Genomic DNA, 27,671 nt, shown 5'->3' with positions numbered 1-27,671 from the left:
ATTTAGCTGCCCTCATTGTGGCAGAGCACAATCAGTGTAAGGTTGCCACTCACTACAAAAAAGGCACTTGTCAAGATTTTTGAGGCGCCAAGCTTAAAGTTTTGCATTGAAGGAAATAAGGAATCAATAACTTACACCAAACTATTGATAGTTTTAAAAATGAGAATAAACGACATCCCATCTTAGTGTAAGGTTTTGTTTTTAATCAAGAGCCAATATAAGCCACAAGAACAAAACTTGATTCATTTGTACATATCACCATCAACCCAAGATAAAATAAGGTCTATAAATATAGTTTAGTAGTATTTTTTTTTAATATAGTTGGGTTCCAGGCATAATGTAAATACTTGCCATTTGTTATAAGGCTGTATAAACTACTATAAAATTATAAGCACAGATATAAAAAGTCTCATTTTACCTACACAGAAGTGCAACAGCACTGTATTACACTTCTGGATCCCAGAAAATGCAGTATATAAAATATTTTGGCATCCTCTACTATGCCAACAATTCACTATGACTGCTAGAGTATTAAAAACATGCTTCAAAACATCTTGAATGTTAAAAAGAAACAAACAGTCATGTAAGTTTGAAAGCACATTATTTTCTTAGCTCATCACTGAAACAAACGTTCAGTAATTTAATACAGTATTTCAATATCCATCGTTCCTCTTTACAACCATGAGGATACATTTTAGTCACAGGTATTTTTAGTAAAAGTCAGGGACACGTCACTGGCAGTAAACAAAAATTCACAGCCCGTGACCTGTCCATGACTTGTACTATATACCCCTGACTAAAACTTGGGTGCTGGCGGGGAGAGGCTGGCAGACTCCCTACCCGGCTCCGCTCCGGTCCCGGAAGCAGCTGGTACGTCCCTGCAGCCCCTAGGCGGAGGCACGACCAGGGGGGCTCCGTGTGCTGTCCCTGCCCCGAGCGCCTGCTCTGCAGCTCCCATTGGCAGCCAGTGTGGCTGGCCCAGGGGTCACCGGAGTTGCTTAAATGGCCCCAAGGCCAGCTGCACATGCTGCTGCAGAAGTCACAGAGGTCCCAGAAAGTCACGGAATCCGTGACTTCCATGATAGACTCATAGCCTTAATCATGAGTATGGAGCTCTTCTCTAGTGCAGGCCTTACAATGTCATGGTAAATTGCTATTTACTAATCAGTAGCAAAGCCCTTATTCACAAATGTTGAGAGTAATCTGTATTATGGACAATATATAGTTCAAGGAAAACAGGCTCTGGAGATAATGTGAAGAATTTCAAATTGCTTTAAAATGATCTCTCTGGATTTGTTTTTGCCTTTTCAATGCCAGGAATTTATTTTTTTTGAGTCTGAAGTAGATTTTCTGTTAATTTTTTTTTATTAAAAAAAAGGTTGTGGTAGCTTTCTTATTGACTATGCAGTAGTCAGCACCACAAAGTAATTTGGAGATTGAGTTCCTTGATTAAGCTCCCTGTAGCTATACTGCAGAACTCTCAGTCTGCCTGAGTAAACTGGAATCTCTTGTTAAGCCGTGATAATATATTTTAAATCTATGCTTTGTCTGTATCAACAAAAAACACTTAACCTCTGCAAAGAATCAACAGGACTGTTTAAAATAATATGCAGGAGCTTTTGAATTATCACGGGATTAGTTCTCCTGTGTACGCGTACGCATTCGTTTCTCCAAAGACAGAACTCAGCTTCTGAAGTGTGCAAACTGATGAAGAGACAACATTCCAGTCAATACATCTCTTGCTCTAAATCGGTTAACTGTCCCATTCTCCATTATTGTGATCGCTATTTTCATCCTCTTCAGAGTCAGCAGACACTTTTTTAATTCTCTGGATGGCTGCCTTTATGCTTCTCTCCAGTTCACTGTTGGATCCTTTACTGATATCTTTCTTGGGATCTTGATTCACTTTCCTTAGCTTAACTCCTTGCCGTATAGCAGAGAGGATGCTGTCTTTTATAGAGTCACTTGAAGGTGACAAACTGGGCTGTTCCACTTTACGAAGAAGAACTTCACCACGTCTTAAAGAAGCCAAAACTTCATCCATGGATCCTATGACAAAGCAAATCAAATTATTATTCTCAGAAGGGGAAAAATAGCTAGAGTGTAGGATATGAAACCCTGTACGAGTGTTTACATTATTTTCTTTTCTCTCTAGCAGAGATTCAAGGGAAAACTACTATAAGTTCTGGCATAGATTGTCATGGGCTTCAACCATGTCACTCGTAATGTTTGGAATTGGGCAGCTTAAAGCTCTTGAGTTCAAAATCCAGCCCCCTTCATCAGTACACAAGCTCCCGTGCTGTGCCTGAGAAGTAATTATATAGCTCAGTGGTTTGAGCATTGGCCTGTTAACTCAGGGTTGTGAGTTCAATCTTTGAGGGGGCCACTTAGGGATCTGAGGCAAAAATCAGTACTTGGTCCTGCTAGTGAAGGCAGTGGACTGGACCCGATGACCTTTCAAGGTCCCTTCCAGTTCTAGGAGATAGGTATATCTCTATATATTATAAAATTACAAAAAAGGACACGTTTTACATGTTTTAAAAATAATATTGCTGAACATAAGAAAGATAGCACGCATTCTGTATTAGAACCAATCTAGCTTTCCCGCTGTTTGGTTAGATGCCTGCTGTGACTGTCAATTGTGGTTTTCCTCAAGGAAGATAAAAAGAAAAGATGAAGGTTACAGCACAAGGGCTAGATCCTCCTGCACTTGTGAAGGCCGTTGACCTCAGCAGGAGTTGGATCAGGTTCTAAGGGGGATCTTTTGTGTGTTAATTTTGAAAATAACTCAGAGCTGAGTGAAAAAAATGGTTTAAATGTTGATTGTTAGTTTCTGAACTTTAGAATCACACTGTGCAAGTTTCTGGCTACATGCTTCTCTTCTGTTTTCTCAGTACTCTGGCATCAGCTCATGTTTCTCTTCTTTTGTTGGGCTCTTTGTTGATGACCTCAGACTCAATCAGCAAGGAGGAGGTCACCTTGTCTAGCACTCAAGAGAGGCAGTCTCTGCACATCAATAGGCCCAAGCCCTCTGCTGAGCTGCTCACCGTCGGGAGTACTTCTTCATGTGCACTACAATGAAGGCTGTGTGACTAATACTTCACACACACAATGTAATACAGTACTGAACTCTGTGCAGTCCTCTGGGACACTGAACTGCAGATGCCTGATAAGGACTCAGCAAAAACTAATTTCACTTAGTATACACCTTTCTAAATCACATTTAAACTAAGTCTGCAGATGAAGACACACTGCCTGATTACAAAGGCCTTTTAGACTGATAATGTTAAGACAGGTGCTCATTTAACTGTTAGCATTTTAAGAGGGAAGTACGATAATATTGACAGCTAATTTGCGCAAGTCCAAATATCATATGTGCTGCATACAAATCTATCAGAATACTGTACTCTTCCAAAATCTGAATATGAAAGCCTTCCATATTAAGCATCCATGCAAGCATATTTTACATGCAAAGGTTTTGAATAGCTAAATGGAGCTTCATAAACAAGTTGCTACAGGATATTTTAGTGTGACCATATCAGAATGCCCTGATGTTGTTCATTCGGATACTATTACAGCAATTAAAATGCTGGCTTTTTTCTTTAAAGAAATACAAGATTAAACTTCAAAGCTACAGCTTTTCTGAATTTTAATTTTTGGAAGTGTATAGTTCTAAGTGGTTAAAGCTGAAAAACCCAAGACTTTGTTTATGCAAAAACAGTAGCATATTATTGTTATTGTGAATGAATTTTAGCAAAGCAGTTCTTACAGAAAAAGATAAAAATTCTGCTCTTGCATGCAGTTCTTGATGCCAACCACATGCATGCATCCATGGGAAGCATTTATCTCATGACCTTAGTTATTGAAGTCTTACCCTACTGGTCTATGGACCTGCAATAAGACTACTTTTCACAGCACCTTCGAAGAACTGAAGACACTGAACAGGCAGTCCTGCCAGGGGCAAACTGAGCGATTACAATGGTTGGACAGATGTATTGTGAATATTTTGAAAAAGGAAAGGTGGGCACCACATTTACGGAATTGCTTCACTCAAAATGTAGCGCTGCTCTATAAAGCGTCATTGTAGGATTGCTGTCTTCCTACTTACATCTGTTTCCTGGGAGTACTCAGAATATCATATCTACTTATTTTAGTTACAAAAGTAAGCCTATTCGCAAGAAGTGGCCAACACAGTTATGGGAGGTTTGCTGAGTTCTGTTCTCATACATATGTAAGAACTGTTAGTTAAGTTCCAATGGCAAAAGTCAACCTACATCTGTGCAACCCCATCAAGGGGGACAATGGTGTCACACAGAGCAGAACTTGCCTGCAGGAACTTTTCCTGTGACCAATGAACGATCTAGAAAAACAAACAACTTGACTTTCAGACCCTGGGCAGAGTATGTACAGAACCACTTACAGTAAACGTTTACTTGGAAGCCAAGCAAATCTCATCTGGTCACACAAACATGGAACCCCATAAGTTCAGAGTTTGGGTAATATCAGAGTACAATAAACATTCAGATTGCATAAACAGTCAACATTAAGGTGCAGGATTACTGGGAGTACGAAGCTGCCCAATGCTGCAGTCTGCCTGAGTGTGTCACACATCCTTCTCCTAAGATTATGGCAAGAGTTTGTTCGGGAGAAAAGGGTTCTGCCCAATGTACGATGCTAAAAGTGCCACTGTACATCCAGAACCACTCCCCAGAAGTCAATGGGAGTTGGATTCACAAGAAAAGCAGGTGCAGGTGCAGAATTTGGATCATTATATCTGAACTGCAGAATTGTTTACATTAATTTTTAAAAGCTGTTAATAGTTATGCCCTGGCAGGAGAAGCAAGAGCGGAACTGTCATTCTAGCAGAGACTAAAGCCATCATCATTTTCAAGTAACCAGTGATCTTGGGGGCCCAACTTTTGACAGTGATTTCCAGAAAGCGCTGATCACCCATCCTCTGAAAGTCAAGTCCCTTTGAGGTGCCTCAAAATCACTAATCACTGCTGAAAATCTTGGCCTGTGTGGACAAGTGCAGGAGAAAAGCATAAATTTACAGCTGGTTCATTGAGAGGTCAGTGCTAATGGCCCTTGTCTCTGGGAGCAGAATTATGGAAGACTTTCCTAGCCCACAGCAGAGAGAGTAGCTGTGGAGAACCTCTGCTTCCTGCGACAATACTTGTTACTTCAAGAGGGTGGGTGAGAGGTCAGAATCCCAAAGGAGGAGGAAAATATCAGTCAGCATTAGTGTATTTACCTGTATAATTATTTACAGATCTTTTGGATGAGTCATCTAGTCTCCGTGTTGCAGCACTTTCCGTAGAGCCTTCGCTGTTGAGACGAAGCAGCTGATTTTTGGTTGTCACTGATGTCTTTAAGGGCAGAGGCTGGCAGACTGGCAGTGGTGGTGGAGGAGGAGGAAGTGGTGGAGGTGGTGGCATAATCAGCCCCTCATTGTGCTTCTGTTGCTTTGGGTCACCAGCAGGAACAAAAATCTGGACAGCGATGTCTGAAGGGGTATTCCCACATGCTGTTTTTAAACCTCTGGCTTGTGCTGGCCGAGTGCTTTTCAGCTGCTTTGGGGATGGACTAGTTATTGACACACGCTGAGAGGACAGCGCTGGAGTCTGACAGGAAATACCTTGCGGTTGCTTGGGGCTGCGAGGCTGCGACCGAGATGTTTTTAACACAAACTCAGCTGGACACTTCTGCAAAAAAAAATGAGAAGCCAGGAGTTAACATCCCCATCATATTGGTAAAAACAATATATGCCAAGGAAAAGATTGCACACAGGAGCCAATATCAGACACACAAGCCATGCAAGAGAAACACCTTGTTTTTTTTATTTGTCACACTTTGGGATAAAGCAGGGAGGTGATTAGGGAATAAACACTGTTGCAATTGAGATGGGAAGCCTTGGGAGATGAGACCACAGTCAGGGTGGGTCTGCCCTCTTGACTTAATGATGTTGTGTCCCTTTACAACTGTGGTTCTCAACCAGAGGTACACATACCTCTGGGGGAACACAGAGGTCTTCCAGGAAGTACTCAACTCATCTAGATATTTGCCTAGTTTTACAACAGGCTACATAAAAAGGACTAGTGAAGTCAGTACAAACTAAAATTTCATCCAGACAATGACTTGTTTATACTGCTCTATACACTGAAATGTAAGTTCAGTATTTATATTCCAATTGATTTATTTTATAATTGTATGGTAAACATGAGACAGTCAGCCATTTTTCAGTACTAGTGTGCTATGACACCTTTGTATCTTTATGTCTGATTGTGAGAGCAAGTAGTTTTTAAGTGACGTGTATCTTGAGGGTACGCGAGACAAATCAGACTCCTGAAAGGGGTACAGTACTCTGATAAGGTTGAGAGCCACTGTTTTACAACACTAGTGCTTGTCACGGGTTCTCTGGCCCTTCTCTCTCAACCTGGTGCTAACTTATACAAGTGGACTAAAATAACCACTTCGATAGCAAAAGTCCTTGCTATGGAAACTAACGTGGGTGTCACAAACAAGAGGTTTTGTCTTTCCTGTAAAAATAAGCAGATGTGCTTACAGTTTTAAAAGGAGTGGGACTTAAATTAGACACAGAGCCTGTTTTCCAGCCTAGCCTCCCACAAGTGGCGGAAAGGAATAGGCTCCATGTTTTCTAATTAAACAATTTGATTTGCAAAATGGGTAAGACTATCTTCTCTTTGCTAGGTTTTATGTAACCAGAGGCAAACTACTGAAAAGGGTAACAATGTGACATGGTTCCCATCTGGAAGGTGAGAAGATGAGATTTCAGGTTCTTACAAAAAAGGAAAACGCTACTGATTAGCTTTCTTAAGTAGAAACAATTCACTCAATTGCAAGAATGTGTGTGTGTACATATATATATATATATATATATATATATATATATATATATATATGTATACGTTCTACTCTTCACCTCACTTAGCATGGATCATGATGGATTAATTCTTAATGATTTGCTCAGAATTCAATGGCCAGAAAAGCTAAAGACCATCCACTGCTATCCTATAGATATGTTCTTCTCTCAGATTGTCCATTTAAACATTGAAAGCCAGGGATTTAGAAGTTCTGAAAATACAACTCAGTCTTAAAACAGTTTACTGTGCTAGTCATTGAACAGAATAGGGGTATAGGTAACAGCAAATATTTATAGCTTCAGACATGTCCCAGGCCAACTGTGGTTACTATCACAAGATATGCAAGACCTTTTGGTCCAGATTTTCAAACTCACATGCCCACTTTTGCGTGCCCAGTGCATACCCACAAATCAGGCATATGTGCGCAGCAGAACATGAAAGCCAAATATTGAGATGCGTAAATGCCACATTTCTTCTTTGCTTAACACCTGAATTTTCTACAACGGTGTCAACTTTACTGTTTTCGCTATGGATCAGGTCTCTACTCTGTCTGCCAAGTGCCCACTGGTATGTGTGGGAATGACACATGCCTTCTGAGGGCAGCTTAACCCTCCCCATATGCCAAGCATCTGAAGGCAATTATTAGGCTATTCCTTAAGCAAAAACGCAGATAAGTGATTGTGGAGGTTTTCTTAGGGGGGTGGGAGGAGGAAAGGAAAAGCTGTTGCCTTAAATTCTGTTCATAGTAAGCAAAAGCCACTGCAATACTATTTTGACCCTTTCTGAGGTAAACTACTAGAGTCCACAGTAGTGTTCCAAAAGCGTCTCAATGATATTTAAAGAATGTTGTAAAGGACTAGTGACTATACAATATTTAAGTGGAAGGACTCTTTTCCTCCCCTCGCCACTTACATTAATCCTGTTACTTACATGGCGTCTTCATAGTCATACGTCTCTTTTTAAAACGTGAGTACGTTATTTCCAGTACTTGCCTCTTTGAATGTTTTTAGCCTCTCCAGGGTTTTCTGGCGTTCCTGGCTTATCCAAGCTTTTTTCTTCTTCTCTTCCTCTTTCATCTTGTCTCTTTTCTGCATTTAAAGACAAGCAAGTCAACGGGGGTGCATGCAAACGTGCAGCTACACGGTCTGTGCAAGAAATGTTCCTTTTTTGTACTCACTAGCTGGATGCTGTGATGCTGATGGAAGCGTTTTGTGTTTTCCTGTGCCTGTTGTAGTCGAAACCGGTGGCTCTCTTCGCACTGATCCTGAGGGAACGGCATAATGCATGCAAACCGTAGTTAGTTCACTTTAAAAGTGCGTCTGTGAAATCTCTGCTATTAAAGTAGTTGAAATGTCTATTACATTGGGCCTTGCCTTGTCCTGCCATGTAGGAGTCCCAAGTTCAAGAGACAATGCATCAGGTCCTAAAAATGGAAGTCTGTAGGAATCTTTGCAGTGACTTCAGTGGACTTCGGATCAGGGTCTCAGTCTTTTGCTACTCTAGGCTGGCAGACTGGGCTTAGGAATGCTACAGAGGAAGCATGTTCAGCCTTTCATGGGAGGGGGCATCTGACATTGCTTCTCTCCCCTGCAATCCATTCAAAAACAGCACTGATAAACACTGAAGAAACTGTATCCACCTGGCCTCAGCCAGAAGGATGGTGGAGATGTGAGGGAGGAGACACAGGAAAGAAAGTGGGCACTATAAGTTACACGGAAACTCCCTCTATTCCGCTCCACTTGATGCTCCCCCTCCCGATATTTCTTTAAATATAAAATTACAGATGAATCTTGCACATATAGCATGGGGAACATTTAACAGTACAATACTCTTCAACAGGAACAGATCAGAGAAGACACAGGTTCATTATTTTCTGCCCGAGTCACCATTCAGTCATTTATTTGTCACTGTCCACATGGAGGATTTTATCCATGCGGTCGGTTAGGCATTCACAAATCAGCTGGGGTTTGGCTTCAATGTTAAACAACAGAAAGAGAGCAATTAAAGTGAATGAAAACAGAAGCAAAATACTTTCTCTGCCAAGGAAGTGGTCACAAGAGACAGAATGACTGACTGTTCTCCAGATGTATCTCCAATGAGATTCTTCTAGCTCTTCTAGGAAAGCTCAGTCTAGAGGGGGGTAGGAAGCTGGACAGATAGGCCAAACTCTGTTTTCTGAATTTAGTTCGGTGTAGTTACATGGGCGTAAACGAACCAAATGCATCCCAGCAAGCTTTGTAGGCTGCCAGGGCCAACTGCGATCTCATTGTCTTTCCACTGTGCTGCTCTCACTGCAACTAACACAAATATGAAACAGTGAGTGAACAAGTAACCCACCGAAATGAAAAGGCTGGACAGATTTGCAGCAGCAATGCTGTTCCAAATGACCATCACCCTCAAAGGTAAAGAAGGAACCATGGCACTGCATCTGTTGTTTGTACCTGCAGCCTTCTACAGTCTGGGCCAGATTCTCTGCTGCCCTTCAGCAGCTTTCTGCAATACTGCTAGGGAACAAGCAGCCCTAAACCTGGCATAGCCAGCCAAGGGAGGATCTCCATGTAGGTGGATCCTCTGCTGGCACAGAGCCAACATTACTGCTCTTAGCCCATACTCTGTCCATCTGCTGGCAAGGGATCTGGCCGGGACTTCACTGCACTCTACTAACCCCAGGTGTCGATCAATCCCTTGGGGTCATCAGAAGCCAGTGTAAGTTAGAGCAACTCTAACGTATCATGGGAGACTATCCTCGAGCTGACCCAGGATGAGTGGAGCATGAAGCTGTCTCAAACCCCCTCCTCCTGACAAGGACCAGTACCTAGTCACATACTGTCCTGTATACCCCTCCCAATGCTTCCCTCATTGTTTTCCATCTATTCCTCAGCAAGCAGGATTTGTGACATGAGCTAAAGTAACTGCACAGCTTCAGGAGCACATTTACTTTTTTGTTCCTGAGGTAGGCTCGTCTCGCACAGATAGTCCCACGTTTAGCCTCCAGCCGCTGAGTCTTCAGCCTCAGCGTAGTGATTTCTGATGAGCAAGCACAATGTTGTCCCACTGTCTGCTCAATGACCTGGAGCTCCTCAGGATTTTCACAGGTATCATAGTAAACAACTTCATCCTGTTTCTCTAGAAAGGCAGTCGGCATTTTAAAAAAAGGAGAGAGAACTCCAGAGTTCCTTAAATGTTTAAATACTTTGAGAGCTAGTGACACCTTAAAAAGCCATTGAAGCCAATAAGTAATTTGCTAGACAGAACAATTTTAAACAAAGTGATTACTCTTGCATATATTCAGTTGATCCTGCAAAAAAACTTACGCACATACATCACTTGACTCCTGTCAGTAAAGTTACTCATGTTTGCAGGATCAAGCTTATGCTCCCATTCTTACTATCACTTAGTTTTCTATTTTAAATGTCTTCTTTTTTGGGATAATGTGTACAACTTTTCGTTCACCAATTGGAGTCTTGTGGCAAACTAACAAGGGTCATGAGACAAACACTAAGCAGTTAATTCTACTATTAAATAACAATGGACAACACTGTTTCACCGGACGCTGTACTTACAAATAATGGTGACTACTTAACATGGATTGGTATGAACATGAGAAATGTCTAACATTGTGTGTCAAACATATACAGTAGTTTAGAAAAACAACAAGAACGCATCAGTACTTCAGGAGCATAAGATTATTATCACTTCTGTTTGGTTTTAATATTGTGCGTTTTGCAGCTTTACCGTAATTCTGCTGCAGTTGGACACTTTCAATATTAGGACCCAATTGTTAATGGTCTCTTTAACTGTGTCACAAGCACATCAGTTTGTATGCACAAATCTGGTAACTGTAGGACCAGAGACACACATGCACATACAGTTACTTGTTTTATACGTGCAAAAGAGATGCACGCACATATCAGAAAGGCAGTTAAGAAGGTAAGTTGTCAATATGGTCCTTAATGGCTATTTATCAAAAAGTGTTACCAAATTTGCTTAGTAAGGCAACAAATCAAAAGTTGCTTCAGCACCAAGAAAATCCAGTAATGCTCCTTTGGCATCAAGAGCGGAGTAAGGGTGATCTTTTTTATAGGATGTGTGTACCTCTGTTTTAGAACGTTTGGCTTTCTGCTTTCTTTAAATGATGAGTTTCTTTCTTACCTTTTATCTGTCTCCTTAAAGTGTCCAGCTGTGTAATAAGCAGCATTTCTTCATGTTTAAGTATCTCAAATTGTACATTATACAGTTCCAGTTGGGTTTCATAATACTCTATTTCCAGCTTCTCTACTAGAGCTATATTCTCCTCTTGTTCATCAAGGTTTTCCATCTGCACGTTTCCGAACAAGAGGGAAAAAAAACAAAGCATCAGGAAGAGAATACACACACAGACATACTCCAAGGTTAGCTTTATACGACACAGATGGAAACAGCAGGAGTAAAAACAACAGACTGACTACTTAGTCATTTCAACTGAGAACAGATGGTTGTTTCTAAAGGTGGCCAGCAAAAGGGAGACATGAGACATAGCTCTGGGACCTTTTTTTGGCACTTATTTATGAATGAATGAAGGCCACCTGAAAGAACGGTGTGCAATATATAAATAAACTAATAGCTGAAAGCCTGTGCTGTTTCATGGGTAGAACTGATCAAATCGTGTGTAAAAGAAAGTTGAAAATGGCTGAGAACTTAAACATTGGACAGTAACAAACCACAAATCCCAGTGGTGATTAAATCTGGTATATTCTGAACTAAAAGAGCTCTCAGTCATGCTTGTAGCTGTTTCCATTGCTTCACACTGACTCAACAGACATTTTAGGTTTCAGAGGGACCCAGTGACAATCCTGGAATCTTATTACATACATTAAAAAATCCCACCCACCTAAACAGTTTTTTCCTCCATCTTGTTTTATCTCCATTAGTAATTAAAATCGTGTCTTCCCAGGACAACTCTCTATGGCAACTGGAGAGCTAGAGAAATGATGACATCACAAGTTCCTTCTTTAACTCCAGTGCCTACTAAACACAGCTGCTGTGTGTGTAGATCTAGGGGACATGACTGGGCACAGTCACATGCGAAAATTCTGACCACAATGACACGTGCTTAGCTGCCAGAGTGATGGACACAACAAATGCTTTAGACAGACATGGTTGGTTTTCTGAAGCAGAAACTGAAAGGGGTTAGGTAGAACCTCATTAACCAGGAGTTCCTGTTAACCGTTCATTTAAAGAAAAAAAAAATCTTTTAGGGCCTCCTGCAAAACATATCAAAGTCAAGATGAGTCTTTCAATCAGGTCCTTAAAAAACAAAACTTTGACTTTTAAAGGTTTGTACATGATTTCCAGTCACAAGGGCCTGCGTTGCATTGCTTGTTTGGACATGCATGTGCAGCATTTGATTTTACAAGACAGAATCAAGATCAAGGACTGAAACCCAAAGTCTGTGTTATTTCAAAATGAAATACAACTAAAATGGACAAACAAGTGCTATGAATTAGTGCTCCACACACTGATCAGAGATAATACAATGGTAGTTAATTATTTCCAGTGGTCTCTTGTGGATTTTACTGATGAAAAGTACTGTCCAATAAAAATACCACCCAGTATGCATGACTTTGCATCATAAATATTTTTTTTTAATTAATAGAATATTTTGCCGGTCATAATTCCCCACCCCCTGCTAACAACACTATGCAGAAATCTATTATAAAGGACCTTTTATAAAACTCAAATGCACTGGTCTTAAAAACAACTGGAGACAGTGCAGTATATTACACTTGGAAAATAAAATAAAAATTGTAGTAGTAGTTAGAGACAGTATCATTTTGAATTTTTATATTATTCAAGGCACAAAATTTCCCATTTCTGATGCAGTGCTATTAATATATCCCAAATTACTGTAAATTATTCCTCTCTGAAAATACCTCACTTCTCAGTGTTAACATTGAAAAGTGCAAAATTATTTTAAAAAGGTAAAAACCACACTTTAATTTGTAACTTTTTTCTAAGCACTCCTCTTCCCTTATCCCATGCACACTTGGTGGGGGAGTAGTAATTTAAAAAAGGGAGAAAGTGTGCATTTCTCCACAATTGCAAAAAAGAAGTTTTGAAAATATCAAAAGGGGCAGGTGAGCCTTTTTTGTTTCAAATTTTAAAAAAAGCAAACAAAAAAACCTAAAAATTCATCAAATAAGTTGGGGAAGGGGGAGGTTCCCCCCACAAAATTGTTTGAGGCAACCCTGGTTGTTGGTTTTTTTTTTAAACAAATAAATTTTTCATCACAAATTTTTTAGACAGTTCTACCATTCAGCATAGCACTTCACCACTCTGCGGAAATGGGCCTTTTGACCCTGAACATCTCCCACTGACTACAATGGGCTTTGGATGAGGTCCTTACATTGGAGTAACAGAAAAGAATTCAAGTCACTCTTTGCTAGGGTCTTACATTTTTCCGGATGTCAGTTCTCTTGTGATTCAGACACAGTTCTCTTGCTCTCATGTGCTGAAGAGTCTCTTTTGCTAACATATACTTCAGGTTTTCTAGTCTTGGAGAAGCAGATGCCCAGGTGGCATGGCCAAATCTCTTCCGATCTTGTTCCATCTGTTTGTGCATTGCTGCCAGATTAAAGGGTTGCAACAAAGCATCATAAATACTGTGGCAGTAATAACTTTCTTCAGGTCCTACTGAAAGTGCAGCACATAAACTCTGCATGGTATTAAATATTTTGAGGGAATTACTTACGTATCGACTGTGCTGTTTTGAATTTATAGGACTACAAAAGCTGAAATCATTGTATAATAAATAAAGGTCTACTGGCACTAGAAAAGGTTCAGAAAAGGGTAACTAAAATGATTAGGGGTTTGGAGAGGGTGCCATACGAGGAAAGATTAAAAAGGCTAGGACTCTTCAGCTTGAAAAAGAGGAGACTAAGGGGGGATATGATAGAGGTATATAAAATCATGAATGATGTGGAGAAAATGGATAAGGAAAAGTTATTTACTTATTCCCATAATACAAAAAGTAGGGGTCACCAAATGAAATTAATAGGCAGCAGGTTTAAAACAAATAAAAGGAAGTTCTTCTTCACGCAACACACAGTCAACTTGTGGAACTCCTTACCTGAGGAGGTTGTGAAGGCTAGGACTATAACAGCGTTTAAAAGAGAACTGGATAAATTCATGTTGGTTAAGTCCATAAATGGCTATTAGCCAGGATGGGTAAGGAATGGTGTCCCTAGCCTCTGTTTGTCAGAGGATGGAGATGGATGGCAGGAGAGAGATCACTTGATCATTGCCTGCTAGGTTCACTCCCTCTGGGGCACCTGGCATTGGCCACTGTCGGTAGACAGATACCGGGCTAGATGGACCTTCGGTCTGACCCGGTACAGCCGTTCTTATGCTCTTATGGTCTAACATTTTGGTTACAAGCTCCACCATGCACATGATTAAATACAGCATTAAAAAAAAATCTGATTTAATTAGCAGGATGAAATCCTTAATAAGCCGCACCAAAAAAAAAAAATTAAGAATAAATATTTGTCAGAGATGGCTGAGAAGCTTGTCAGCCATAAATATCAGGCCCTGTCTACAAACAAACTTGCACGGCTTTAACCAATGGTTAGGTTTAAACCAATGTAGTCAAATTTGTGCAAGTTATCATGCAGACACTTTTATTACTTATGCTGGAGACTGGCTCATGCTGGCCCCAGGATTTGCAGGTGGGAGGGGCTGCAAAGTGGTTCAAGAGTGTTCTCTTCCTATCTCCTGTCTTGTACTGAGCACAGCTCAGCCACACTAGGGCATATGTGCCTTGAAGTCAACTCTTCAGTAAGTTCTCCCTCATTACCTGCCAGTGCCGTTACAGTTTCTTTGAAGTAGCTCACAGTGATGTCCTGAATGGAGCACACTGCTTCTTCAGCTTGCTCAGTCCAGTCTTCAGCTTCTTTTTGCAAGGCTTCTATTCTTTTAGGGCCCAGCCTACCAATCTGTAAGGATTTCTACAAAGAGACATGTTATTCTTCAACCAAGCGTCAATCACGAGTGTTGTAACTCAGCCTGTACAATACGGTGGAAATTATGCCAAGGCAGGCCATGACGGCTGTCTTGACCTCTACGGCTACTGTAGTGCAGTGAGTCATTACTCATTAATCGAAGCTACCTTATTTTTGTTCTCATTGTCAAAGAGCCACCTTTGTTCTATAACAATAGCTTGAGCATTGCTAGTTAGAAAAACATTGGATTAATTAAAATTCTTAAAGTAATGTTAACCTTCACCTTAAAAAAAAATTACTTGTCTGAAAATGTTTATGTGACCAAGAGCAGTTCAAGTATATTCTGTTCTATTTCAGTTACAGTGAAACTCTCTATTTTTTTTTCACATTTACTTCACGCATTTGACAGCAGTTTACACTCTTATCTGTTTGTGAGGATCTTTCACACTGCAACAGGGTACACAGAAAGATTTAAGAAGCAGAAAAGTGCATTTGTAAAATCCACAAAAATTGGCAGGGGAAAAAGTGTGAGTGTAGAACCTGAAAATACTTTAAAAAAACAATTGAAATCTAGTCTAATATTCCATATAAGATTTTAACATAAACAGAAAAATTTTTTTTTTCAGAGTTTGGTCGGTTAACTGCAGTCTTCACTTCTCTCACCATAAATAAAGCAGCACATTGGAAACTGTAACACCTTGTGCACTGATCTTAGACTTTCAATTTGCAGGCCCAATATGGTGAATTAATCATAATGTTGTAGCCCTAACTCAGCACCACTTTACTTCTGTTAGTTTCACCTAAGACATTATTTTAACACTTCTTTAACAGTTTATTAAAATGAAAAATCAAAGCAATGCATGGCTGCTTTCCTTCAAAGTATAGTACAATTGCAGAGTACATCAGATACAAAACTACAAAATACTGACCCATTAGTTGGAATTTTCAAAAGTGAATAAAGAGCACAAGTCCTTTTGAAAGTTAATACAACTGCTGTTCTTTTGTCACTGAAGTCCCTGTAAACTCAGAATACCAGGAAAAATGCCACAGAGCTGAAGGTTTTTTTTGGTTAAAAATAAAAAAAAATACACCATCACACCCACAGTGGAGAAAACTAAACAGAGCATTAAGCATAAGCCCGTGGATGAGATGCTATTCAAGCCTTTACCACATGGATCTTATACAGGCTATTGACAAGTCAGCTTTAAGTTTGAATGCTTCAGGTTTTTATTATGTTACTCACAAGTTGATGAACTTGGGGAATAAAGCCAGCAAATATAAATCTTGGACATACTTAAGTAATTCAGAGTCTAAATTGCACTAGGGGCAGATGGAGTATATCACATGCCAGAGAGTTTGATCTCTCAAAGGAAAACCTACCAGGATTTCCAGTCTGTATAATGTTGCCAATTCTCGCATATCTCTAAATGGCTGCAGTAAATATTGGTAGAATTGTGTTGCCATGGTAACTAATTCCTGAAAAGCTTCATCTTCTTCTTCATAAACCTTCATTAAAGCCATCATTGTGTCAGTATTTTTATGCTTCTGTAGAACCTAATGGATAAAAGGTTTGTAAGTTAGCATTAGCCGCAGTACGTGCACATTTCTCAGGAGAATGGATAGAAAGAGCACCACTATTATATCTCAGAGCCTGCGTTTTGTGTGTGTGTATTGTCACCCCTGACATATGTGAGTGGAAAGAATCTGTCGTTTATCATTAAATGAAATAGTCAAGATTTCCACTTAAAAGAGATGTACTCAAGGCATTCAGCAATTACACCCAGCAGGAAATATCACCAACGATAAACTCGTAATGGTACTAATTGCTGAACATTACATTAGTAGAATGACTATACAATGGTACCTAGGGCATTTTACTTTTTATTGTAAAAAGTTCTAAATGTTCACAATGATTTTGTCATTCCCTATTATAAATATGGATGGCTTGCACAGTAAGTAGATGAGACACCATGGACACTAACAACAAAGAAGGTATTCCTTAAAATCTCATTCTCGCATCTTCCCCTCCCCACCACCAAGACTACTAAAAGCCTACTAAGGAAAAGTGGATTTTGTATCCGGAGATCTGACTCCAGACACAAAGATACAAACTTTCATTTAAAAAAGAAATTCAGACACAGGGTTTTATTCTTGATAACTTCCGGAGCATACTATAATTATATTCCTAAAGATGCAGTATCAGAATGGCATGTATAAACCTTTAACTTAATCTTAACTATGCCAATAATATGTATTTTGATTTTTAATTCCTTTAGGGAGGGACTTCCTCTTCCTACATGTCTGTAATGTGCAGCCTAGTCTCATTTAAGGCCTGTAGGTGCTACTGCAATATAAATGTTTTTTTCAAAGTTGCAAACGTAATAGAATGCCAATAGATCAGTGCATATTAGTTGCTAGTCACAAAATCATGACATTTGCATGACACAATGTAACCCCCATTTATTTTTCTTATTTCAGGTTGTTTGGGCAAAAGACCACCAAATTTTTTAACCGTTTTGTGTGTTGCGAGAGAGAAACGGACAACAGTCCAGCCTAGAAGGATACTGGTTGTGATACCAAGCCTCAAAGTGTGGAAAGGAGGAAAAAAAGAGGAGATGCACAGGAATGTGACAGGGAAATAAAGTCTTCTATGCAGGGAGGAAAAATAAACGGGAAATGTGGACCTGACCACGTTGCTATGGAAAGAGATGAAAATCCTCACCCTGTTCTGGCTACTTTATTCTGGGTAAAAGGGGTGGAGAAACTTCAAAGGGCCCTAAAAGTCTCAGTTTCAGATAGGACAGAATTGCCCCAATGCATGCCTCACAGGTGCTGACACAGGAGGGGCACGTTAGGGGCAACGCCACACAGTACTGCTGAGATTCCAGGCAGCGCTGGGGATCATAGGGCTGCCCCACGAGGCTGTTGTAACTAAGATGGTCCCCCACAAGTGACTTGCAGCAATTTAATGTTTTTTTCCACTGTCCAAGCCAATGAACAATGAAGTTGGAATGAATGCACAGCGGTTAGCTTCATTTCTGATTCTCACGTACAAGGTGGGGGCGATGGAGTTTCATGTCGGTGCTGGTGAACATTTATAATTGGGAGGAAATAATCAGTGAATATTAAAGACTACTCATGAGAACATTTTAACTCCTCAAGTTTTGTAAAACCCTCCAGTTAGAAGACCTAATTTTCTTTTAATAGAAGTCTGGCTGACTGTTAGCTCTAACGGTTCAGCTGGCATTGCTATAATTGCAGTAACTCCACTTTGGAACAGAAATAGATGACGTTTCCATATATTTCCATGCGTCTTTGTTGGGCCCATTGTACGCTAAAAAGGAAGGTATTACACTTCTGATTGGTGCAGTAGATAGAAGCAGGATATATTTACTCTTGCCTCTAGTTCCATCTACACTGGTACTACCACCATTAATGGAAGGACTTAGTTATAACACCAGAAGGATGATCTTGTATTTAAGACAAGTCAGGAGAAGACAGTTTTATTGATGGCTTTGCTCTAGGTGTCCCTTGTTACCTGGGGGAGAATAACAGAACCTCAATGTCCTTACCTCTAAAATATGTATAAACAACCCACCTCACAGGTGCATTAATTTGCGAGGCCACTAGAGACAATAATGCTGTTTAAGGCATCCCCGGACATAGCTAAATTATTGTCCCAGATTGCAGTATAGGTGGAACTGAGCCATGGTTTAATCATGTTCCCAAAGCATGCTAAAGGCCTGCCAAAGTCCAAGGCTGTTGCATGGATCAGAAACACACATTTATACAGTGTTCACTCCAACTTAACGGAAAGACTCAGCTGTGCTTTAGTTGGGTCAGGAGGCGGATAGGTTGAGTCTGGTGATCCAGTTACAGTCCTTTTTACTTATTAAAATGTAAATAGCATCTTGTGTGAGGAGTATGCATAAACATTGTGTCATTCTGGAAAAATTTGATTACTGCATAGATTAACAACGATGCATCAGGTTGTGTGAAACACGAGGCCAAACGCTGACAGTTTAATAACCTAAAAAAGTATAGTAAGTGTCCTAAAAAAACCCCACATCTTATTGCTGTTAGGAAGTGGAATTTAGTTACGGCAAATATGGTTGTGTGGATGCAGCATAATTAATTAGTCTTGACAATTGTTTTTAAAGGCTATTTTAAGAGTTACAGCCCATCTGCACCTAGGTTACTAGGAACCATTTTTTTTTTTTAAAGTGATTTCTTAACACTGCTGAAAACATAGCTGTGACCCTAACATACTAAGAAACAGACTTTCAATAATACTGCCTTGAAGTAAATAAGTATCTTTTTATCTTAATTGTCTTCATGAATCATAGTAGGCAGTTTTTCAGAAGGTGCTTTTATACATGTAAGAAATAAGAACTGGTATCACCATTAGTTTATACACCAACTAGGCCAAAATCTCACACTTAGGCATCCATAAATCAGATATTTGGTACAGGCACAAGGCCACTTAGATACAAACTGTAAAATCTTCAGTTGTGTGCATGTACCAGTCGCTATTATACATACATTAGATGTTCACAGACTTTTTGGTGGGGACGTAGTTTTAAGATTATGCGGAGATTAGTTCACATTATTTTGTGCTCTTATTGTTGGTAGACATTATTCTATGGGCAGAGGTAGCGGATATTCATAGTTGAGGCATGTTTAAAAAAATATATAAAAAACTTTGAGTATCTTGCACAATACTTTATAGGACACTTGAAACTCACTTTCATTCCATATTCTTATAGACATGGCCTTTGGAATGACTGACTTATTCATAATACCTGAGGCTCAGATGCTTAGCTATTTTTGGATATACAAGTGTTTACTCATGTAAACACAAAACTTAACACTGGTGCAGTATTCCACAGTGTCACATCCACATATTTACACAAACTCCAAAACTTGGTTCTAGCAGCAGACTAGATGACAGGATGGAAGAAGATGCATTACCGATTCAATTATGAAGTCACCATAATTTAAAGATCTACTAAAACAATGTATAAATTGACTGATGAAGCACAACCTAGGAAAATGGCATCTTCAGGGGAGTGTGGTTGAACCAATAAAGCTATGGGATAGGAGTAAATTTACACTATGTCCAAATTTAAAGGGTTGGGATCCAACTGAGGCACCCCAAAAGAACTGTGAACTTTGTGGTTCTTTCACTGCCCCATTAACTAATCAAAAATACATGAATCTCCTTTAGCAGATGTTCTTATAGTGACATCACCCATTCATGCAGAAATATAACATTCTACTAGGAGCCCAAAAGGGCACATGAACAGGTTCCAGCAGTGGTATTCCTGATCCTTGCCTCATGGAGACAGCTACTGTATTTTAGTCTCCAGTGAAACCACCAGTGAAACGAGGTATAAGTGACCCATCTCTATATCAAGTTTCAAGTTTGTATATCAACTTAAAAAAGCGTTTGGGGGCTGAAAAGTGCTATGTAAAAAGAAGTAGAGCTCAGAGCCCTGTAGTGCATTAGGATATTGGTTTCGAGATGTGCAAAATTATGTTCAAAATCAGGCTAAGCCTGCCAAGCATTGCTGAAGTCACTCAGTCCCTTTCAGGGCACATGGCTCCATTTCATGGTGACCATGCAAAAGCCATCGAATTTCACGTTCCCCACCCAAAATGGCAGTTTTGGCTATTGGTCAGTTTTAGCCTGAAATCCAAATGGAAGTGAACATAAGAACGGCCATAAAGGTCCATTCAACCCAAAGTAGAAGTGGCTTGTACTAACCCCTACCAAAACCACCACTTTTGGGCTAGAGGCCCCACTAAAGGCCTGTGGAGGAGTCTGGGTTTCCCATGTGTTCAGGCTTCACCGGCAGGACTGTGGCTGGGTTACTAATGGTAATGCTGGCACCTTCAGAGCTGGGAGGGGCACTCAACACAAAGTGCCACCACCCCAAGGCCACATCACTGGCATGGAGGCCATCCCCAAACCTCCTTGGGCACCTGCCCTATGGGGTCTCAGCACCAGCCCCTCAGGGTACCTGGGTCCCATCGCCCCCACCCCCAAACACCCAACCCAGGCGCCTGTACCCTCCGTAGGGCCTCCCTGGCCCGGACCAGGTGCCCCTTCAGGGCCTTCCTGCGGAACTCGTGCAGGTTCTCGAAGTACTCGGCCTCCTGCTGCTGGTCCTGGGCGAAGAGCGAGTCCAGCACCACCCTGCGGCCGCAGAGCTCCAGCGCCCAGCCCAGGTAGCGCTCCAGCCCGCGGCACAGCGCCTCCAGCTCGGCCTCCTGCAGCACCGGCCCGCTGGGGAAGAGCAGCGTCCACAGGCTGCCGCTGCTCTGGCCGGGCAGCACTGGGGGCAGCTGGGGGAAGCAGGGCTCCAGCCGCTCGCTCAGCGCCGCCAGCTGCCGGTGCACGCCCAGCAGGGCCTGCGCCGAGAACAGGCCGGCCCAGCTCTGCTGCTGCTCGGCTGCCGGCGTCTCCTCGCCCCCTTCCCCGGCTGCCGGGCCGGCCGCCCCGCGCTGCTGCTCCTGCAGGGTGCGGTTGTGGCAGGTCACCGCGAACTTGCTCTCGATCTCGTTCCAGCCCACGAGGAAGCGCAGTTTGTGCAGCTCGGGCTCGGCGAACGCGTTCTCCCGGATGGCCACCCAGCCCTCCAGGCTGTCGGGCTGCGGATCGGCCTCCATGGCCCAGCCCGGGGCAGGCGGCTCAGAGCCCGGCCGGGCTGCCCGACCCACCGCCCGCGGGCTCCTCTCGCTGCCCCCCAGCTGGGCCCAACGTTCCGCCCCCTGCTACCGGGTATCACCCGCAGCGAAACAGAAAGTGACATTTCTTAAAGGGCAGCCTGGGGAAGGGGGGGGCAAATATACAGGAGGGATATACGTCACCAGAGCCTCTGCTTTTGATTGGGTCCTTGGCCTGGGGGCGGAGCCAAAGAGTTGCCCCAGGAAGTGGAGTCCATTGAAAAACAGACGCTCTTGGGAGGCGTAGTCAGCCTGTGCCTTTAAAAGGAGGGGTCCCACCTGAAAAAAAAAATAAACACACAGGCATGCACACATCTCTCCCGCTTAAATGTAGTTAACATTCCCTGATTTAAACCAGAATCACAAATGCAGTTGATATGAGTAATTAGGGTGACCATACTTCCCAATGCTAAATACAGGACAGTGAGTAAAATTACTCATATTCAAGTGTGTTCAATGGCAATCAGAACTATGCAGTAGAAAAGTTCAAATGAATATCAGATTGACTAAGCCCTTGTCAAAAAGAAATACTGTGTAGTTGGATTCTTTTTATTTACCTTCTTATCTGTAAGGCTTTAGGGTTCACAAGAGGAGAGGACACACACACACACACACTCTCTCTCTCTCTCTCTCTCTCTCTTTCTCTCTCCCCCTGCCTAGCACTCTCTGTTCTCCATGCCTGGCTACCTGGCACTGCGTCTTCCCAGGGCGACATGTGTGTGGGGTCACATGTCCCCGCTCAGATTTCTCTCAGGGTTCACACCAGAATGTGGCTCGCAGCAACTTTTCAGCACTATGCAGGAGGGAAGGGACAGGAGCTGCTTCCAGCTGCAGGGCAGGGGGTGAGGGTGGGATGTGTGTGTGTGGAAGAGATGGCCTGACCCATGTCTTTAAAGAGCTCATCTCTACTCTCTCCCTTCCCTTGTGGCTGGAAGCAGCTTGTCCCTTCCTGCCCACACAGTGTGGAAAGGCAAATAACACCTCCAGGCTACTGCTAGCTACTGACACAACCCAGCCACCTCCTGTCCCCTGGCTATCGCAGGGACAGGAAGGTGTTAAGCCCTAAGCATGCATTGTGCACCAGCGCCCAGGGAACCTGACTGCAGGGGCTTCAGCAAACATGGCCAGAGAGGTGGCTCAGCAGGGGATGGTGCCTAGGGGATGGAGCAGCCCCGTGCTCCCTGGGGGCAGGACCCTTGGTGGGGGTAAACAGGTGAAGAGGGTAATAAGCCCCTTGCCAGGGGGGCTGCTGTGGAGCTTGCAGTTTTGGGGTGTGAACAGGCTGGAAATCGCTCCCAGAGTTTAGCTGAGGGGCAGAGAGGCTTCCCCGTACCAGCACTGTGTGGAACTTTGACACATGCAGGCCAGCACCATGGGCCGGAGGGTCTTGGGCTTTCCCAGGGCACGGGCCCAGTCAGAGGCAGTGGAGAAAGGAAGGAGCCTGTATCACAGCATTCCTTCTCAGATCTGAACCTTAGAGTTCAGAAAATGAGATACTAGCACCTGAATCCTCTAAGCTTAATTACCAGCTTAGATCTGATAGTGCTGCCACCACCCAAAAATATAGTGTTTTGGGGCACTCTGACCTCCCCAGCCTTCCCTGGGGACCCCAAGAACCCAGATCCCTTGGGTTCTTAAAACAAGGAGAAATAAACCATTCCCCCACCTTTCCCCCTCCCAGAATTTCCCTCCCTGGGCTATCCTGAGAGATACTGATCCAACCTCTTAAATCACCATACAGAGAAGCATCTCCCTTCCCTTCCACAAAGAGGCAAACAGATTCAAGGAAAACAAAGAGAGATTCTATCTCTCCCCCTCCCGTCTCCCCCCCACCCGTCCTGGTGAGTTATCCCAATCCCCTGGAATAACACAAAGGAAACAAGGGGAAAAAAATCAATCAGATTCTCTAAAAAAAGAAATCTTTTAATAAAAGAAAGGAAAAAGTAAAGAATTATCTCTGTAACTTCAAGATGTAAGTATTACAGGGTCCTATAGCTTACAGACACCAGAAAGAGACTTTCCCCCTAGTACCAATACGAATCAAAATACTCCCAGCAACTACACGTATAAAAGTTAACCAGCCAGATCCACAATTGCAAATAGAGTAAAACAATCAAAAAGCCTAAACCGCCTGTTTTTACTTACTATTTGAAAAGAAACTTAGAGAGCCTGTAGTAATGTCTGGTCTCTCTCAGACCCTCCGAGAGAAGAACACACAACGGACAAAGAACACACACAAAAACTTCCCTCCACCCAAATTTAAAAGTATCTTGTCTTCTGATTGGTCTTCTGGTCAGGTGTCCAGTTCCCTGCTTATAACCCTTTACAGGTACAAGACACATTAACCCTTAACAATCTGTTTATGACAGCCTGCCAGCTAGGCTGTTGGTGAGCTGAGAGCTCTGACCAGGGACTGGTTCTCCGCACAGCGCTGGGAGTAGGATGTGCCATGCCGGGGGCGGTGGGGATATAGAGGAGGAACAGGGCGGGTGAAGGGGCAAAGCAGGGAGAGGACAACGAGAGGGGGAACAAGTAAAAAACTGATGGGTGGGCAGTAGAGGCAACAAGTAACTGGCCACTGCCTGGTGCCTCCCTGCACTCACCAGCCACTGCAGCTCACAGCACGGACACAGCCAGTGCTGGCCAGAAACGGGATGGGAGCAGGGCCTTGCTGGCTGAGAGCCAGCATACAGCAGTCCTGCATGCTGCAGCTTTGCCCTACCACCAGCCTTGCACACCCACCCTCATTGTCCACCACTGGACTCCCCCACTCACCACAGGTGGGCGAGCAGCTCATGAGCCTGGATCCAGCCAGCAGCAGGACCTGCCAATATTGATTGGGGGGGACGACAGAAAATATGGGACAATTTCCCCATCTTTAAGAAAAAGTTGGGACACCTGCAGGAGGGCTTAAATACGGGACTGTCCCTTTAAAAACAGGACATCTGGCCACCCTACGAATAATGCAAGCACCTGCAGTTCCATGGTACAGTCATTGTGGCAGTGATTGAGCAAAAATTATATTCAGTTTAGGAAACAGAGAGATTTTCATGCTGTGCATTGTGAACTAGTATGCCACAGAGAATTATGTCAATGTAACACTGAGAAATTATGTTCAGTCAAGAATCATGAAAAACATAGTCACTTCCACAATCACAATATCTTAGCATTAGTTTGCCCATAGTTGAAACACAGCTATCTCTGGTTCCGGGCTCATCCACTGCTTCAGTTTCTTCTTGAATGGTCATCTCACTGTCCTCCTCTCTAATATTCTACCAGCTTTCCGTGTGACACAAGTAGTAGGCCTTTCAGCAGAAAATATCTAATCTGTTTGCCCATCACTTTAGTATTTGAGACCCAGATCCTCAAATATATTTAGATACCTAATTCCCTCTGCTTTTAATGTTGTAGCTGGGGTGACCAGATGTCCTGATTTTATAGGGACAGTCCCGATTTTTGGGTCTTTTTCTTATATAGGCTCCTATTACCCCCTACCCCCATCCTGATTTTTCACATTTGCTGTCTAGTCACCCTAGTTGTAGCCATGTTGGCCCAGGATATGAGATACTAGATGGGCCAGGTAATATCCCAGTGGTGGAATAGACAGGTTTTTCAGCTAATCCTAAAGAATAATCCTAAACCTGAAAGCTTGTCTCTTCCACCAACAGAAGACGGTCCAGTAAAAGATGCTACTTGACTCACCTTGTCTCCCTCATTGATTTCAATGGTAGTTATGCATCTAGATACCATTGAGGAGCGGGCCTGACTGCTTTCCACGTAAAATCAATAGCAATTGTGAAGTCAGTAATGGAGAGAGATCAATACACTTTACCCAGGATATATGATAAATATAATTGCATGGAGAACTGGTACTTTACTAATAAAAATCACTAATTCAAAAGGCATTGTCTTGTAGACATAGAAGAGTAAATACAGAGCTGTTAGAAGTGTATGGCAAGTCTAGAACCTGATTCTGGAAATAATGGGACTAGTTAGGTAAGGACAGTTGCTCACATGTGACAATGTTTAGGTTATGCTCTTCAGTGGCAGTCATACACCACTGCTGTGAAGTTATCAGCTCTTATAAATTAAGGCAGGTTGGGCAGGTTCATTTGATGGATGGGAGAGTACAATGATGTAGTCACAATTCAGCACTATTTTCTCTCAACCTGAATGTCTCAGCACGGAGTTAAGAGGATGCTGCTACTAGAAATGGAAATTTTGAGATGAAAGATAATACTGGGCTGGGGTCAGAAAGATGGAAAGGCTGATAGTACTTTGCCCCCAGTTCCAGAGCTGCTAAATGTTTCTGCCAAAATCAGCAGCAAAAGAGTTAACAATGTTGATATTTAAATTGTCATCATTAGCATTTAGCGTTAATACCCCTTTGATGTAAAAGGAGGAAACCCACACCCCTCTTAAAGCTAGTGTCCCTATCTACCGCTCTGTAAACCCAAACAGCACTGCATCCGTTCAAATTCTGAAGATTGTCTCAGCCTTCATAATTTAAAAGGGAAGCATAAATTATAGAGAAACTTACGGGGACACTAGGAAAGTGCCGGACACAGAACAGTGAAGGGATCAAGTGAGAAGAGCAAGTAAAGAACTTGTCTACTTTCAAATGGATACATTTACCTCATAAACAAAATACCACATTTTCCTCCAAATTGAGTAACTTAAAGCATGCATAACATGAAACAGAGACACTGCAGCTGAAATGCAGCTCTGTGCAGAGGGTAAGCACAAGGCTGAACTCCCACTTACAGCTCCTTTTTTAAAAGGTTAAGTAGGACTTAGGTAGCACAGAGCCCTGCTGCACACTGGTGAACTTCAGCAAACGTTATGTTGTGGCCTTCTAAAATATGGGCATGCACCATGAGTGCTAGTTTTACACCAGGATAACCCTGGGGGTGGGGGTGGGGTGTTATTCCAGAGTTACCCAAGATAATTGAGAGCAAAATTTGGTTCTAATTTGAAAATTAATACAGACAATCTTATCAAAATACCGAGGATGGCTGCAACTAAGGCTACACCATTCATGCGGAAATATTTCCTCTCTGACTTCAAAAATAACAGAGGAGGTGCCAGGATTCTATGCAGAATGAGCCTGGCCACATTGGTAGTTAGTTCATAATTCATCACTTAGTGGACGAACAGCAGGAGTGAGAAAAAATGAGAGGAAGAAACACAAAAATAAAGTGGAGAATTTTCCTTGCTGGGCCTGTGTGGCCAGTGAAACACAAAAAAGATATTTCTGAGGCTGTAATAACTGCACTGTCCTTTTAAACAAAACTATGCCAGTCACTCCAGGCTTATACAAGAGAGGAAATGGGTGAATAATTTGTAAGGCATTCAAGAACTTCTGCAATTAATGCTTGCTCTGTAGCTTGTCTGCAAGCTAGAGAGTATCACATATTTCAGTTGATTTGTTTGGACACATAAGTCACAAGGGCTACTGCAATCTAAATAATTTCTAATCATTATTATTAATAATATAGGGGCTGTTCTTTGATCAGATAAGCCAGTGCATTCCACTTACCCAGCCAGCAGCTGTTTTCTCTGCCATTTTCAGCCTCCAGATAGTCTGTATGTATTGGTACAATATGTATTGGTACCGTATTAATAGAAATAAATGTATTTAAAATATCTATACAAATTAATTACTTGTACCATAATGTTTTCTAGGATCTGATCTTGGCTTCCCATTGAAATAAATAGCAATACTTCTACTGACTGAAGTGGGAGCAGGACTGTGCCATTTAAACTTTTATAAAGAAGCTAACAGATATATAAACTTAACTAGGTCAGTGCATGCGTGTGTGTGTGTGTGTGTCTGTGTGAGAGACAGAATATATGCTCCCTACATAAGGTATAAGAAATGTTACTTACTCTTGACTCACTGCTTTGTAAAACATGTCTAGATTCACTGACAGACACCGCAGACACTTTTAATAATATCAGCAGAGTTCTCTATTTTTAAGGGAGCATTGCATAATTGTTCAAAGTACTTCAAGCCTGGGAACCCCACAAAACTTTTGGAGTCATTTTTTCAGTGTATGACATTCTTCCTGGTGACACT

At 42.1% G+C, this 27,671-nt stretch overlaps 1 protein-coding gene across 1 annotated transcript; it reads right to left on the bottom strand.

Moving 5' to 3' along the window:
• Positions 1–182: 182 nt before the first annotated feature.
• Positions 183–21,666, bottom strand: WHAMM (WASP homolog associated with actin, golgi membranes and microtubules). Its single transcript, XM_050966630.1, has 10 exons — positions 20,936–21,666; positions 16,244–16,417; positions 14,719–14,869; positions 13,318–13,487; positions 11,037–11,202; positions 9,823–10,010; positions 8,062–8,148; positions 7,877–7,972; positions 5,255–5,705; positions 183–2,049 (listed from the first exon to the last, which is right to left on the bottom strand). The coding sequence occupies exons 1-10, from the start codon at positions 21,533–21,535 to the stop codon at positions 1,754–1,756; spliced, it is 2,379 nt and encodes a 792-aa protein (XP_050822587.1). The 5' UTR covers positions 21,536–21,666; the 3' UTR covers positions 183–1,753.
• Between the last annotated feature and the right edge of the window lie 6,005 nt (positions 21,667–27,671).

Source organism: Gopherus flavomarginatus, chromosome 9, assembly GCF_025201925.1.
Source record: "Gopherus flavomarginatus isolate rGopFla2 chromosome 9, rGopFla2.mat.asm, whole genome shotgun sequence".
NCBI classification, from domain to species: domain Eukaryota; kingdom Metazoa; phylum Chordata; order Testudines; family Testudinidae; genus Gopherus; species Gopherus flavomarginatus.
The sequence above is the reverse complement of the archived record's forward strand: the minus strand, read 5'-3'. Positions and strand labels throughout refer to the sequence as shown.

Coding starts and splice junctions, on each gene's coding strand:
- WHAMM (XM_050966630.1), bottom strand. CDS start 21,535: ATGGAGGCCGATCCGCAGCCCGACAGCCTGGAGGGCTGGGTGGCCATC. Junction 14,870..16,243: donor TATACAGACTGGAAATCCTG/GTAGGTTTTCCT, acceptor GTCTCTTTGTAG/AAATCCTTACAGATTGGTAG. Junction 8,149..9,822: donor CCTACCTCAGGAACAAAAAA/GTAAATGTGCTC, acceptor CCGTTCCCTCAG/GATCAGTGCGAAGAGAGCCA.